The sequence below is a fragment of the Peromyscus eremicus genome, chromosome 3 (assembly GCF_949786415.1).
Source record: "Peromyscus eremicus chromosome 3, PerEre_H2_v1, whole genome shotgun sequence".
Taxonomy (NCBI): Eukaryota; Metazoa; Chordata; class Mammalia; order Rodentia; family Cricetidae; genus Peromyscus; species Peromyscus eremicus.
Window position 1 is genome coordinate 60,334,267 of NC_081418.1, and position 12,304 is coordinate 60,346,570.

The window sequence follows — 12,304 nt, forward strand, 5'->3', positions numbered from 1 at the left end:
ACATGTATCACATCTAAAATCTCTCCCATGGCTGGTTTCATCTGCTAGTCTTTTTTATTTTTAGAACGGCATCTAGTCCTCTGATCAAAAAGTGTTCTCTGCCTTTCTGATCTGTTTTCTTTTAACCCTTCCAATCAAAGCATTGGCAAACCCAGAATTTATCTCATTTTGTCTCTGGCCAATACACTCTCCTCTACACTTCCACTGCCAGAATTCAATCTGTCCTGCCTGCCACCATCTTTCACGCCATCTGTTCTAACAATCATTTCTTTGGGCTCCCCTCCCACCTTGCCAGAGTCTCAAGACTTTCTCTGCCCAGCAGCTAGATTCATTCTAAGAAATATAAATCTCACAAAGTAAGGAACTAACTTATTTTGAACCCTCTGATTGCGCCTCAGTTCACACAGAAGGCAAACCTTTCCAACTGCTTCCCTCTACTCACATTATGTATCATTCACTTTTTCCCGATTTGTGCGTTCTTCCTGCCCTGGCTTCCTTAACTGCCCTTCAAACATACCGTACTCTCCACACAACCAGGGTCCAAATGACACACATACTCCACCCTTAGAATCTTTTCAAAATGGGCTGGCTGCTTCTACCCTTCAGGTAAGACCTTGAATGTTTCCTTGACAGAAAGCCTTCCCTAAGTGAGCCATCATCTTCCTTACTGAATCTGCAGGCTGTTCTCATTGCATCATCAACTGAGATGCTCTACACCTTATTTTATGTAGTGGTAGAGAAGTGTATAGACAAGATATAGCTCAACCTAGTTCTCTCACTACTTCCACTGGCCTTTTACTAAGGATATTTTCTTACTGTACATCTTAAATTTCTCTTGATTTTTAACGTTACATAACTACCATAAACTACCATAAAAAGTAACTTTCCAAGATAAAAATGTTAAATTTTTTCATAAATAAGAATTTTCTGGTGATTATGTATTATTCATCACAATTTACGTTAGCTTTGATGTCAAAATTGTATCTCATTTCAAAAAGCATTTACATTTCATATAACATGGATGAAACAAATGAAGAGCTTTCTAGACCAAGAATGTCCGGATGTCAACACAGGGGTAATTAGGAAACTACTTGGCTGCTATGAAGAATTTATATAATAAAAGCTTGATAGTTACATAATGAATTTTAATATGTATATTATCATAGGACACTGGGACATACTTATATGCAATTTTAAAAGGAATTGAAGGAAAATCATGATTACAAGTATGTATTTTAGCCAGGCGGTGGTGGCGCACCTCCCAGCACTCAAGAGGCAGAGGCAGGCAGAATTCTGTGAGTTTGAAGCCAGCCAGGTCTACAGAGTGAATTCCAGGGCAGCCAAGGCTACACAGAGAAACCCTGTCTCAAAAAAACTAAAAAAAGAAGAAGAAAAAAAAAAAGAAAGAAAAAGAAAAAAGTATGTATCTCTTAGACCTTAAAACTGAAATATAGCTGTAATTATGAAAATTCAGTTATAAATCATGTTTTAGATCCCAGCTTTGAAGAAAAAAATTCACATAAAGCACCGAGAAAAGCTTAGCTGCCCCTGACAGGTATATGCTTGCCTACTATGCTGTGTTCTGCCAAGTAGCATCATCGCTCTGGAATTACTCGGGCTGAGCTACAAACACGAGGACAAACTATACCTGTTTTTTCTTGGTTGTGTCAAGTATTCTGCTCAACAACTACTAAACACTATTTTTCTCTTCCATTATATTTTTGTATGCATGAACATATATATTTTTATGCATCAATAAACATTGCACTGTTATATCAACACACTAAGCCTATCTAGTGGGCTAAGAACCTTTGATTTCCTTACCTCCAAAAAAATTACTCATAGAACAATACACTGTTACTATTAAGCTATCTACAACTGGAATTAAGAACAAATGAGAGTTCAAATTACAAAACACCAGGAGACTAAAAATTGAGAGGAGCTACACAAATCTAATAGAGATTGTACTGGTTACAGAGAATAATTTTCCAAATGATTTAAGTGAGCATTAACTTCCTCAAGGAAACTTATAAACATATAATGTAGGTTACAGGACTGTAGGATAGAAAAAAAGGGACAATAAAGGTCAGTGAAAAGTATGTTATAACCAGCTTCCTTTAAGTCTAATCTAATCTCAGCTTTCAAGAGGCTGACAAAGACATGATTGCTCCAAGTTTGAGGTCAGCCTAGGCTTCAAAGTCCTCCTTTCCCTCCAAAATGGGATGAGAAGTAAAAAGCAGTTAAAAAAAATTTACAGTAAGCCAATCATGTTGTCATGTGTTCAATATAACCGTTATTATTAGAGCCCAAGGAAATATGTTTGTCTTACAAACAACTATAGAGAGACTGGGACTTCACAAGTCAACTTCACACTTCTAAAAGCCCGAGTTAAACTCTTTCAACACTCTTGAAAAATTCAGATTATAGATTATGAAAATACTTGGATAGAGCAGAAAAATGACAACTTACAGAGACAGGAAATAAAAGTTTATCAGATGTCTTTTGGTAAACATACTTGCTCACTTATGCACACAAAGCTATAGTACAACACCTTATTGTAATGACTTGAAAAAGTCTTTTTACACAAAACACCTCATTTCTACAAACCAATTTCAGCCTCAAGTGGTAGCACTTTCATTCTGCACTGGGAAGGCAGATGCAGACAACTCTCTCTCTGAGCCGGAGGCCTGCCTGGTCTACACAGTGCACTCCAGACCAGACAGGGCTATATAGTGAGATCCTGTCTCAAAGAAAACAAAAACAAAACAAAAACAAAAACAAACAAACAAAAAAAAGAACAATAAAGCTCAGTCCTAAACAGAGTAAGAAAGTAGACCTGATTGTGATTGATAGGGCACTGTAAGAGTAAAGTCACCCACTTTACTATTCAATACTTTCTGAATACAATTATGGTTCATTTAGTAATGATTTGGGGAATGGCTTTAGAACCATCACTATTAGCACAACAATACAAAAAGTTTGGTGTTTCTAGTCTGTATGTGCCTTCAGTTCAACATTGCAAAGGGCTTATACTCATATATGCAAAACACACACACAGACTTTTAAAAACATGATTTACTGTTATTTCAGAATTTATAAACTAGAATGGACAGATATGACAAGACATGGTAGTACAAGCCTATAATCCCAACACTCAGGGAACAGAAGGAGGACGAGCAATACACCAAGCTCAGGGACAGCTGTGGCTATACAGAAAGATGCTGAATCAAGAAATAAATTAAAAAAAAAAATTTTTTAAAGACAAAGAACTTTGAGACCTGAAAAATGAAATAGAGGCCGAAATGTAAACAAAATAAGGAATTTGATCAATTAAAACTTTTTCTATCCTACTTCCTGACACTTTTTAAAAGCTTTCCACCTAGTATTCTTTTCAACACATTACAAAAAACAAACCAAAATTTAAAAAAAGAGAAAAAACAACACAGTACAGCAGAGGAAAGCAAAGCCTCCTCCTCAACTCAGGACTCCTCTTCCAAGATTCAAGTCAAACTAGAGCCTCAAAGGCCTTCTTAGTTGCCTAAAATGGGGCCATTACATAATGTTGGAAAAGAGATTGCAAGTCAGGCATGGAGATCCACAACTGTAACCCCAGCAATCTTTAAACTAAAGTTGGAATATAAGGAGTTGCAGACCAACATGGGCCATATAGTCAGTTGTCCTCCCAAAAAGTATCTTGCAGTATCTTGATAGGAACCAAAAGTGAATGTGAGGTTCAAATTTCTTTTGCCAACTTTTTGGTAAGAAACAGAACTACTTACCTGTTATATAGCTGATTTTATGAAACAACAAAAAGATTGGGGGTGGGTTCTGGTTTGTGAAGAAAATAAAAGTCTCATGGGTTAACAGAAGTCAAGTGTCAAAGGTCATAATTGGAGGGTGGGGGGCTGACACATGAAAGTATTCTAGGGTTGAGAGATGGTCAGGGTGCCTGCTGCCAAGCACAATGCCCTAAGTTTGATCACTAGTACCCTCTGAACTACATACACATAGACACACACACTACTGTTTGAAATACTGTAATTCACTGCATATGTCTTTCCCACAGAACAAGAGCTAGTCCCTTTGCCTTTGGTGTAACTTGTCTTTAGAGAATTTAAAAAAAAAAAAAAAAAAAAGGATTTGTTCAAGACAAATTAGTCCATTAAAACAGATTTTCTTTAAGTGCCTTTACAGCTCCAAAGCTAGCTAAGATTAATATATTACTACTACATAAAAGTAAAAATATAACCCCTGGAAGCAATTTAATCCATAAGACTTAAAATTACAAACAAATACTACAAACTAAACTCTTCCCTACTGTTTGATATCAGAAAGCAGCCATTGTGTAGAAAAACAATAAATAATTCTAAGCAGCCATTATCTTCATTTTACTATCTCACTATAATCCACTTCAAAGGAACTGTAATTCATCCCTAAAATATAGGATCTATAGTACTTAAGAACAATTGCAAAGCCCAACAAAGAGAAGCAGCTTAGAATTCTGGCACTTGGAAGACTCAGAGTTGGGTAGCAAATCCCAAGGGAGCCTGAGTCTTATGGTAAAATCTCTGGAAAACTACAAACAAGTGGGTGCGACTTCAGGTCAGAGGGCTCCCTCAGCACATCAGAGTTGCTAAAGAACAACAGTACATTTTAAGATTGTTTTATCTAAAACTAATGAAGTCCTACCTTGAAAACTAATTTTACAAAGACTTAGCAATTATATACAGAAACAGACATCAAAATGAGAAATTCACCAGCATAAAATTTCCATTTGTGCATTTAAATATATATGTTATATATATTACTGGGAAAAGTAAACATTATTACTATAGATTCATAATTTTACAGTGTGTTTTTAAGACTCTAAGATTATTTTAGAACTAAAAACACCTTAAAATGTGTTTTCTATTAGAAACTATAATCAAATAGATTATATTTTTGTATTCCAAATTTTAATAAATTACATTCTCAGTTAAGAGCATTTTTTAAATAATACACTCCTCCCAAAACAAAAACATTGGAATTGAATTCTGTGGATGGAAAAGCTGCCTTCCAAACCAAAGCTAGATGTGACTTTCACATTTGAAATGACTGATGCAATATCTTCCCTGTCATCATTAATATCATCCTACCTGCTTAGAGCGGGGTCTTCCAGGAGAAAATTTTCTTTTGGTAATAGCTGGTTTACCCATGCCAATTTTTGGAGTGACTGAGATGTATGTTGTTGGCATGATGTTTCCAGCAGCAGAGTTGAGCGTTGAAGGGTAACCGTGCAGCATGTCGCATGAAGGCAAGTCTAAACAAAGCATTGAGGAGGAAGACACATCTGCCTTGCTCAGGTCAGTTGCTGATGAGAATGATGATTCCTCCTCAGCTGGTAACTGTACAGATTTGTCTCCTTGGCATGAACTATCTTTGACACAACTGTCAACAGCAAGAGTCATTTCAAAATCCTCACACCCTGTGGGGAATCCAGAATTTTCCTTCTGCTCCATTTCATCTTGTACTCTCTCTGTCACCAACGGTTCCTTACAAGATAAGGAACTTTCACTGTGAGCAGACAGTAAGGCTTCTGGTGCAGCAGACCCGGGCGATGACTGTGGAGGGCTTGGGTCAGCTTTAGATACCACCTCAGGTTCCTCTGACAACTGCAGGTCTTCTTGTGGCACAATGGTCTGGTGTGGAAGGACTTCAACATTTTCTGTAACTTCCATTCTGTCTTCACTTTCATCTTCCTCACAAACGTGAACCCCTTTAGAAAGACTTTCCATTTTTTCACTATCAATTTCAGGGGAAACCTTATTTGCCAATTCAGGATTCCTATTATTGTCAGATGATTCTACAAAATTTAGAAAATGGGTAACATTAACTCATATGCAAATTGTAAAATGTGTAAGCATAAATAGAATTATCTGGCTAAACTACAACTTTGAAGGAATTCAAGAAGTGAAATTATTGAAGTAATTAAAGCAAAAATTCCCAAATGGTTTATGGATTAAAATCAATCACGGCTTTCTGAAAACATGTCTTAGTAAGATTCCTAGAGGTAAAAAGTAATTTCTAGTTAAAAATAAAACAAGTCAAAAAACAAGAGATTCAATTACTGATATATTTTTATTATACACATGACACATTTATGATTTAAGCATTTACAGACTAAAAACTATGTATGGGAAGTTAACCTCATTTTAAAGCTAGTTTAAAAAAAATCAATGATATTAAGTGAAATGTCAAACTTTTAAAAGGAAGACTGGTCTAGAACATAAAGATACAATGTAGACACAGTTGTAATATAGCTTCTGATGAGTTTTTCAGCCACATCAAGACTTCCTTAGATTATTACTTATATATGTTAGCCTATCCAGCACATATATAATATTATGATCCTTGTTTATCCTCATTGTCACAACTTTAGACACTAATCTTGACTAGCGTATTTATATGTCAAACACAAATATGTACGACTAGTAAACTTTAAATTAGAGTACTAATTTATTAAAATTTTAACTGAGCTGGGCATGGTGTCACATGCCTTTAATCTCAGCACTTGAGAGTCAAAAGCAGGCAGTTCTATAAGAGTTCAAGACCAACCTAGTCTACATAACGAGCTCGAGGTCAGCCAAGGCTAAATATACAAAGTGAGACCTAGTCTCAAAATACAAGCAAACAAATAAACAAAAGTTAGTTTGATCTTATTTAAGAGAAAGAGGTCTCAATTAGCATGAGGCCCAAATGTCTCTAAAAAGAAGTACTACTGAAAATGAGACATTTATTCGAAATACCATTGAGGCCATATCAATGAGGACATTAAACTCTTCATTTATTATTTTCAAATCAGTGATTAAAATTAATGTATGCTCTGATACCAAAATGAAACCTCACTTTTCATTCCTATAGTAGAGAAAGACTACATGTGAGGAAAAATAATAGATCTGCTATTACTAAACATGTGAAACAACACTTCATAGACAATCTACCCACTGTCATTCTAGTTAAGGAAAAAATTGATTGGGCTATTGTCTTGTAATCCAATTAAATTAGACAATCTGAACAGACAGCTTACCAGCAGTGAGGAGACCACTTGTGTCAAGGCTCTCTGGTGGATTACTTTTCTGGGGCTCTTCAGTGTACACTTGAACTGCTACAAATAACATATTATGGAATCTTTAAGCAAGGAGTCAACATTTCTCTCTCTACAGTAACTGAATAAGAGTTTTACTTTAAAATGCCAATTTCCAAAATGAGCACAAAACATGCTGTTACTATACTAGTCAATGATATACAAAGATACAACTAGGAACCTGTTTATGTACTACAGATCTGCTATAACTTATTTTCTCTAGTTACATCTGTATGAAGCATAACTTTTAATGGGACTTGTTAAAAAATGTGTACATTTAAAAACTTGAAAAACTCCAAGACTTTTCTGTATTTGTTCAAAGTAATAATTTAACATAAAGCTTCATCTATAGTTGAGCAGTGGTGGCGTACACCTTTAATCTCAGTACTTGGGATACAGAGGCAGTCGGATCTCTGTGAGTTCGAGGCCAGCCTGGTCTGCAGAGTGAGTTCCAGGTCAGGCTCCAAAGCTACACAGAGAAACCCTGTCTTGAAGGGAAAAAAAAAAAAACAAAAAACTTTCATCTACAATAAAAACTTTCAGAAAAACTCGTAATTTAATTTTACTAATTATACATGTTCAGTAAAGCTATTATAAATACTGCAAAAACTCAGTTGAAACATCATTAAAATATCCTCAATAGCACAACTGAAATAAATTTTTCATTCTCTCTGCAAGAAACACCTCATAATCTACAATAGGTTTAGTTCACAATTATAAAAACACAATGGGTTGCTTTTTAATGAAAATCACTTGGTCCCTAAACAAAGCACATATTTATTAATAAGACTAGATTAATAAACTATAAATATAGTTATGCCGAAGATGATTTTTCTAAAAGGCTCCTATCTACCACTGAGCCACATTTCCAGGCCTTAAAAGGTTCCTCTCACCAGCCTGTGTTGGGGCATGCCTTTAATTCAAGCACTTGGGAGGGAAAGACAGATCTCTTGAAGTTGAGGCCAGCCTAATCTACAGAGCATGTTCCACGACAGCCAAGGCTACACAGAGAAACCTGGGATGGGGTAGTGGGGCGAGAGGGGGCACACTGGGAAGAAAGAAAGAAAAAAAGAAAAAGGCTTCTCTCTAAACACTTTCTAAGTATGCCATACCTTACTTAGCTCATTTTCATTCACGTTTTAGAGGATATTTACATATTGCCTATTTTCTTCCAAAAATAGAAAGATACTTACCGTCAGGAACAATTCCAGGTGTGGGCTGGTGATCATGGACATCTTTATTAACTGTTGGTTCCAGAAATACCACTTCATCTTCAATTTCCATTCCATTGGAATAATCTTAACAGAAAATGATAAATTCTTTACCTCAGGGTAAGTTTTTTCTTTTTATTATCCAAGCCAAGAACTGTGTTCTTATTTTAATAAGGATAAACTATCAACAGCAATGTCACAGTTTTTCCTCAGATTTTACTCTGTTTAAATTTGAAAACACACACACACACACACACACACACACACACACACTTACCTGTAGGTAGTTCAGGCATCTCTAATTCATTTCCTGGATGTAAGGAATCTATCTCAGCTCCTAGATGTTTACAATACATGCAGATATATTCTTCTTTGAACTGAGAATCCAATTCATGATCAGTTGGTTTGTCACAATCTAAGTGAAACCATCTGTAGTAATAAATATATTTAAAGTAAAATCTCTAATTTAAGCCAAATTACTATCCAAGGAAAGGGAAGTCAATTTATTAAAAAAGAGAATGGTTATGATAAGGTTAAAAATGAGAAAAGATGGTTATATGGGTTGGAAACTGCCAAAGGTTTTCAAAAAGAAGATGACACTTAAGGACAACATTACAATACATTGACATATTTTTCCTTCCTTATTTTTAAACTACCTTCTCTTGAATTTTCTCTCAATGCTCATTTTTGATCTTGCCTGTTCTTCTATTTTACATGTTTGGTTCATTAAGTTTTTCAGACTCATAAAAAACATAATTTGCTGGGTCTTGTGAAACACACCTTTAATCCCAGCACTCGGGAGGCAGAGGCAGGCAGATCTCTGTGAGTTCGAGGCCAACTTGGTCTACACAGTAAGATCTAGGCCAGCCAGGGCTACATAGTGAATCTCCATCTCGAAAAAACCAAAGTGGAGGATCAAGATCATGACGGGGAAACCTACAGAGACAACTGAACCAAGCTCATAGGGACTCATGAACTTTAGACCGATAGCTGTGGCACCCTCATGAGACTGGACTACACCCTCTGCATACTGGAGACAGTTGTACAGCTGGGTCTGTTTAAGGAGCCCCTGGCAGTGTGATCAGGATCTATCCTTGGTGCATGAGCTGGCTTTCTGGAGCCCATTACCTATGGTTGGACACCTTGCTCACCCTGAAGCAGGTGGTAGGGGCTGGGTCCTGGCTCAACTGAATGTACCAGAGTTTGCTGTCCCCCCATGGGAGAATTTACCCTTCTGGAAGAGGGGATGAGGAGTGGGGTCCAGGGGACCAGAAGGAGGGATGAGAGGGGGATCTGTGGTTGGTATGTAAAATGAATAAAAAAAAAAATGTTCTAATAGAAAAAAAAAAAAAAAACTAAAAACAACTCCATTTATAACAGCACTCAGTAGGAAAGGAGCTGAAAGAGTTCAAATGATCCCAAGAACCAACAAAACAGCTAGATAGAGCAGCTATTTCTTCTTACCTTTTACACATATTACAGTGGAGCATGTCTTTCTGCAATTCTGGATTGAAGCACTTTCCACAAAAAGGACATAAATTATCCTGTTGTTGATAACAAGTGTCACATATCAGACAGTTGTGATGCCACTGAGCACTAGATCGTGTACCACATTCTATACATATTCTGCAATTCTAGAATGAGAAAAATAGAAACAAAAAAGTTTATTATACACCAGGAGATGGTGACACATGCCTTTAATCTCAGCACTCAGGAGGCAGAGGCAGGCAGATGTTTATGAGTTCCAGGCTGGTGTACAGAATGAGTTCCAGGACAGCCAGGGATACACAGAAAAACCCTGTCTCAAAAAACACAAACACCACCAACAACAACAACAAAAAAAAGGTTATTGTACATTTGTACTTGCAGTTCTGATGTAAATCTTTTGGAAATGAGCAAAACATTTGTGGACTATTTATTACTTTTCACATCAGTTCATTTTTGAAAAATCAATTTGTCTCAAATGGTGGCTGATCTCATAAAACTGTACTAAAACCGAGAGAAAATTTTAATAGAGATTGAAGAAAGAAACCAAGAACATAGCAAGCCAAATTTCAAAGATGAAATATAATCTAGAACTAGAAAGTAGATCTACCAGGGGATATATATACTCTTAAAGTAAACTGATTTTCCCTCTCCACACAGTTACCAATTGCCAATAGCACATCAACTAGAGTGGGACTTCATTATGCCCAAGTCTCCTCCACATGGTGGGCTTTTTGTCTGCTTGATGCTGTACAGGTCTCCTGTACACCCTCACAATTGCTGTGGATTCATACATACAACTGCTATGTTGTATATGGAAAACTCGGTTACCTTATTTGCCTCCTGCCTCTGGTTTTTATAATCTGTCAGGCTTGGGAGAAGAAGGTGTGATAAACATAAAGCTTATTTGGAGAAAGGTAGCTTGGACTATGAAGAAAAAACTAGGCCTCAGCAATGGAACTTTTCGCTCAAAGAACATAGCACACTTCTGCATGCTAGACCTGGAATACAAGTTGGAGAGAGGATAGACTTAATTCAGATGACCAAATACACCTAAAACTGAGAAACTGAAAGCCAAGTACAGTGGCTCCATTTGTAGCTGACTACACTCCAGTGGAAGGCCATACATTCAAGAATTTATGAACAGCAACCTAGTCTCTATTGGCTTAAAAAAAAAAAAAAAAAAAAAAAAAAAGAGGACACAAAGTTGGGTGTGGAGTTGAGAAGTGGAGTGGATCTGGGAAGAGTTGAGGAAATGGAGTAAATATGATTGAAATACATTTTATGACATTCTCGAAGGATTTTTTTTTAACAAGAGGTGGAGAGAAGAAGCAGGGAATAATTTCTATAAAACAGAGCTCCAGATCCCACCATTGCACAAAGCAAAATGATGATACTGTATTATTCCATTTACTCCTTGGTAGCTTAGGAACTAAAACAGTCAGGACTACACAGTGATAATGTTTCAGTAAGTAAAACTTTTACATGACCAAAAGAACAAGTCAAAAGACAAATTGACAAATTAAGAAAAACATGTACATGAAACAACATGTGATAATAGCCTGTATATCTCTAATTTATTAAGAATTCTTTAAAGGACCAAAATGTTTACTAACAGACCAAGTACAGAGGCAAAAACTGACACTTAAAATTAAATAATAAAATAAACAATCATCCTCATTCACCAGTGAAATGAAGAATGAAAGTGTCATCTTTCAACCATGGAAGACAAACATTCAATATTAGAAAAAGCTCTTACTGGAACAAAAGCAGCAACAGTAGCAGCTCTCTCAATGTTTGGCACTGCAAAATGCACAAGTCAAAACTAAACACACATACAATCCAGAGGCAGTAATTTTACTTATGAGAATTTATGTCACAATTTCTCTCAACAAAATACTAACACATACACATGCACAACGTTACAAACTTCTAGAGCATTTGTAATGTGAAACCCTGGGAACTACTTGAATAACACAATATTCAATAACCACCTGAAAAACACAAGACATTGGTCAAATAAACTATAGCACAGAAACACAGAATAATGTGGAAATGCTTTTTCAGAAATCTCTATGAATTTATATAATTTCTATGTTAGAAAGTACTTCTATGAATCGAAATGAAGAATTTCCAATTTACTCTACATAAAAAGTAATATGCAAAAGATTATATATAATGTGCTTTTGGTGTAAGAAGGAGAAAATGAGAAAACACAAATGAAGGATAAACCTGGAAAACAATGAAGTTAGCTACTTACAAGAGATTAAAAGAACCAGGGTACAAGTTCTAAGAAAAAAGTAGTGACAATTCTCTCATTAGACCTTTGATAAAAATTTTGACTAATGGAAAGTATGTTAAAATCCTATATATTATTTTTTTAATCTGAAAGAAAAGAAAGGGGAATTAAACACAAACTCATTTTTACTGAGTGAATGAATGAAAGTATCTATGATCTTCAATTCAGAATTCTTACCATTAAAGA

General features: G+C 35.9%; 1 protein-coding gene across 4 annotated transcripts in view; it reads right to left on the reverse strand.

Moving 5' to 3' along the window:
* Kmt2c (lysine methyltransferase 2C) overlaps positions 1 to 12,304 on the reverse strand; it is a 235,888-nt gene that overhangs the window by 96,473 nt on the left and 127,111 nt on the right. For all 4 annotated transcript variants that reach the window (XM_059257756.1, XM_059257757.1, XM_059257755.1 and 1 more), the window contains exons 10-14: positions 9,799 to 9,968; positions 8,612 to 8,763; positions 8,317 to 8,421; positions 7,067 to 7,144; positions 5,136 to 5,842 (exon numbers count right to left, since the gene is read on the reverse strand). In XM_059257756.1, the coding sequence (XP_059113739.1) occupies positions 5,136 to 5,842; positions 7,067 to 7,144; positions 8,317 to 8,421; positions 8,612 to 8,763; positions 9,799 to 9,968 (1,212 nt within the window). The remainder of the gene's footprint in view (positions 1 to 5,135; positions 5,843 to 7,066; positions 7,145 to 8,316; positions 8,422 to 8,611; positions 8,764 to 9,798; positions 9,969 to 12,304) is intronic.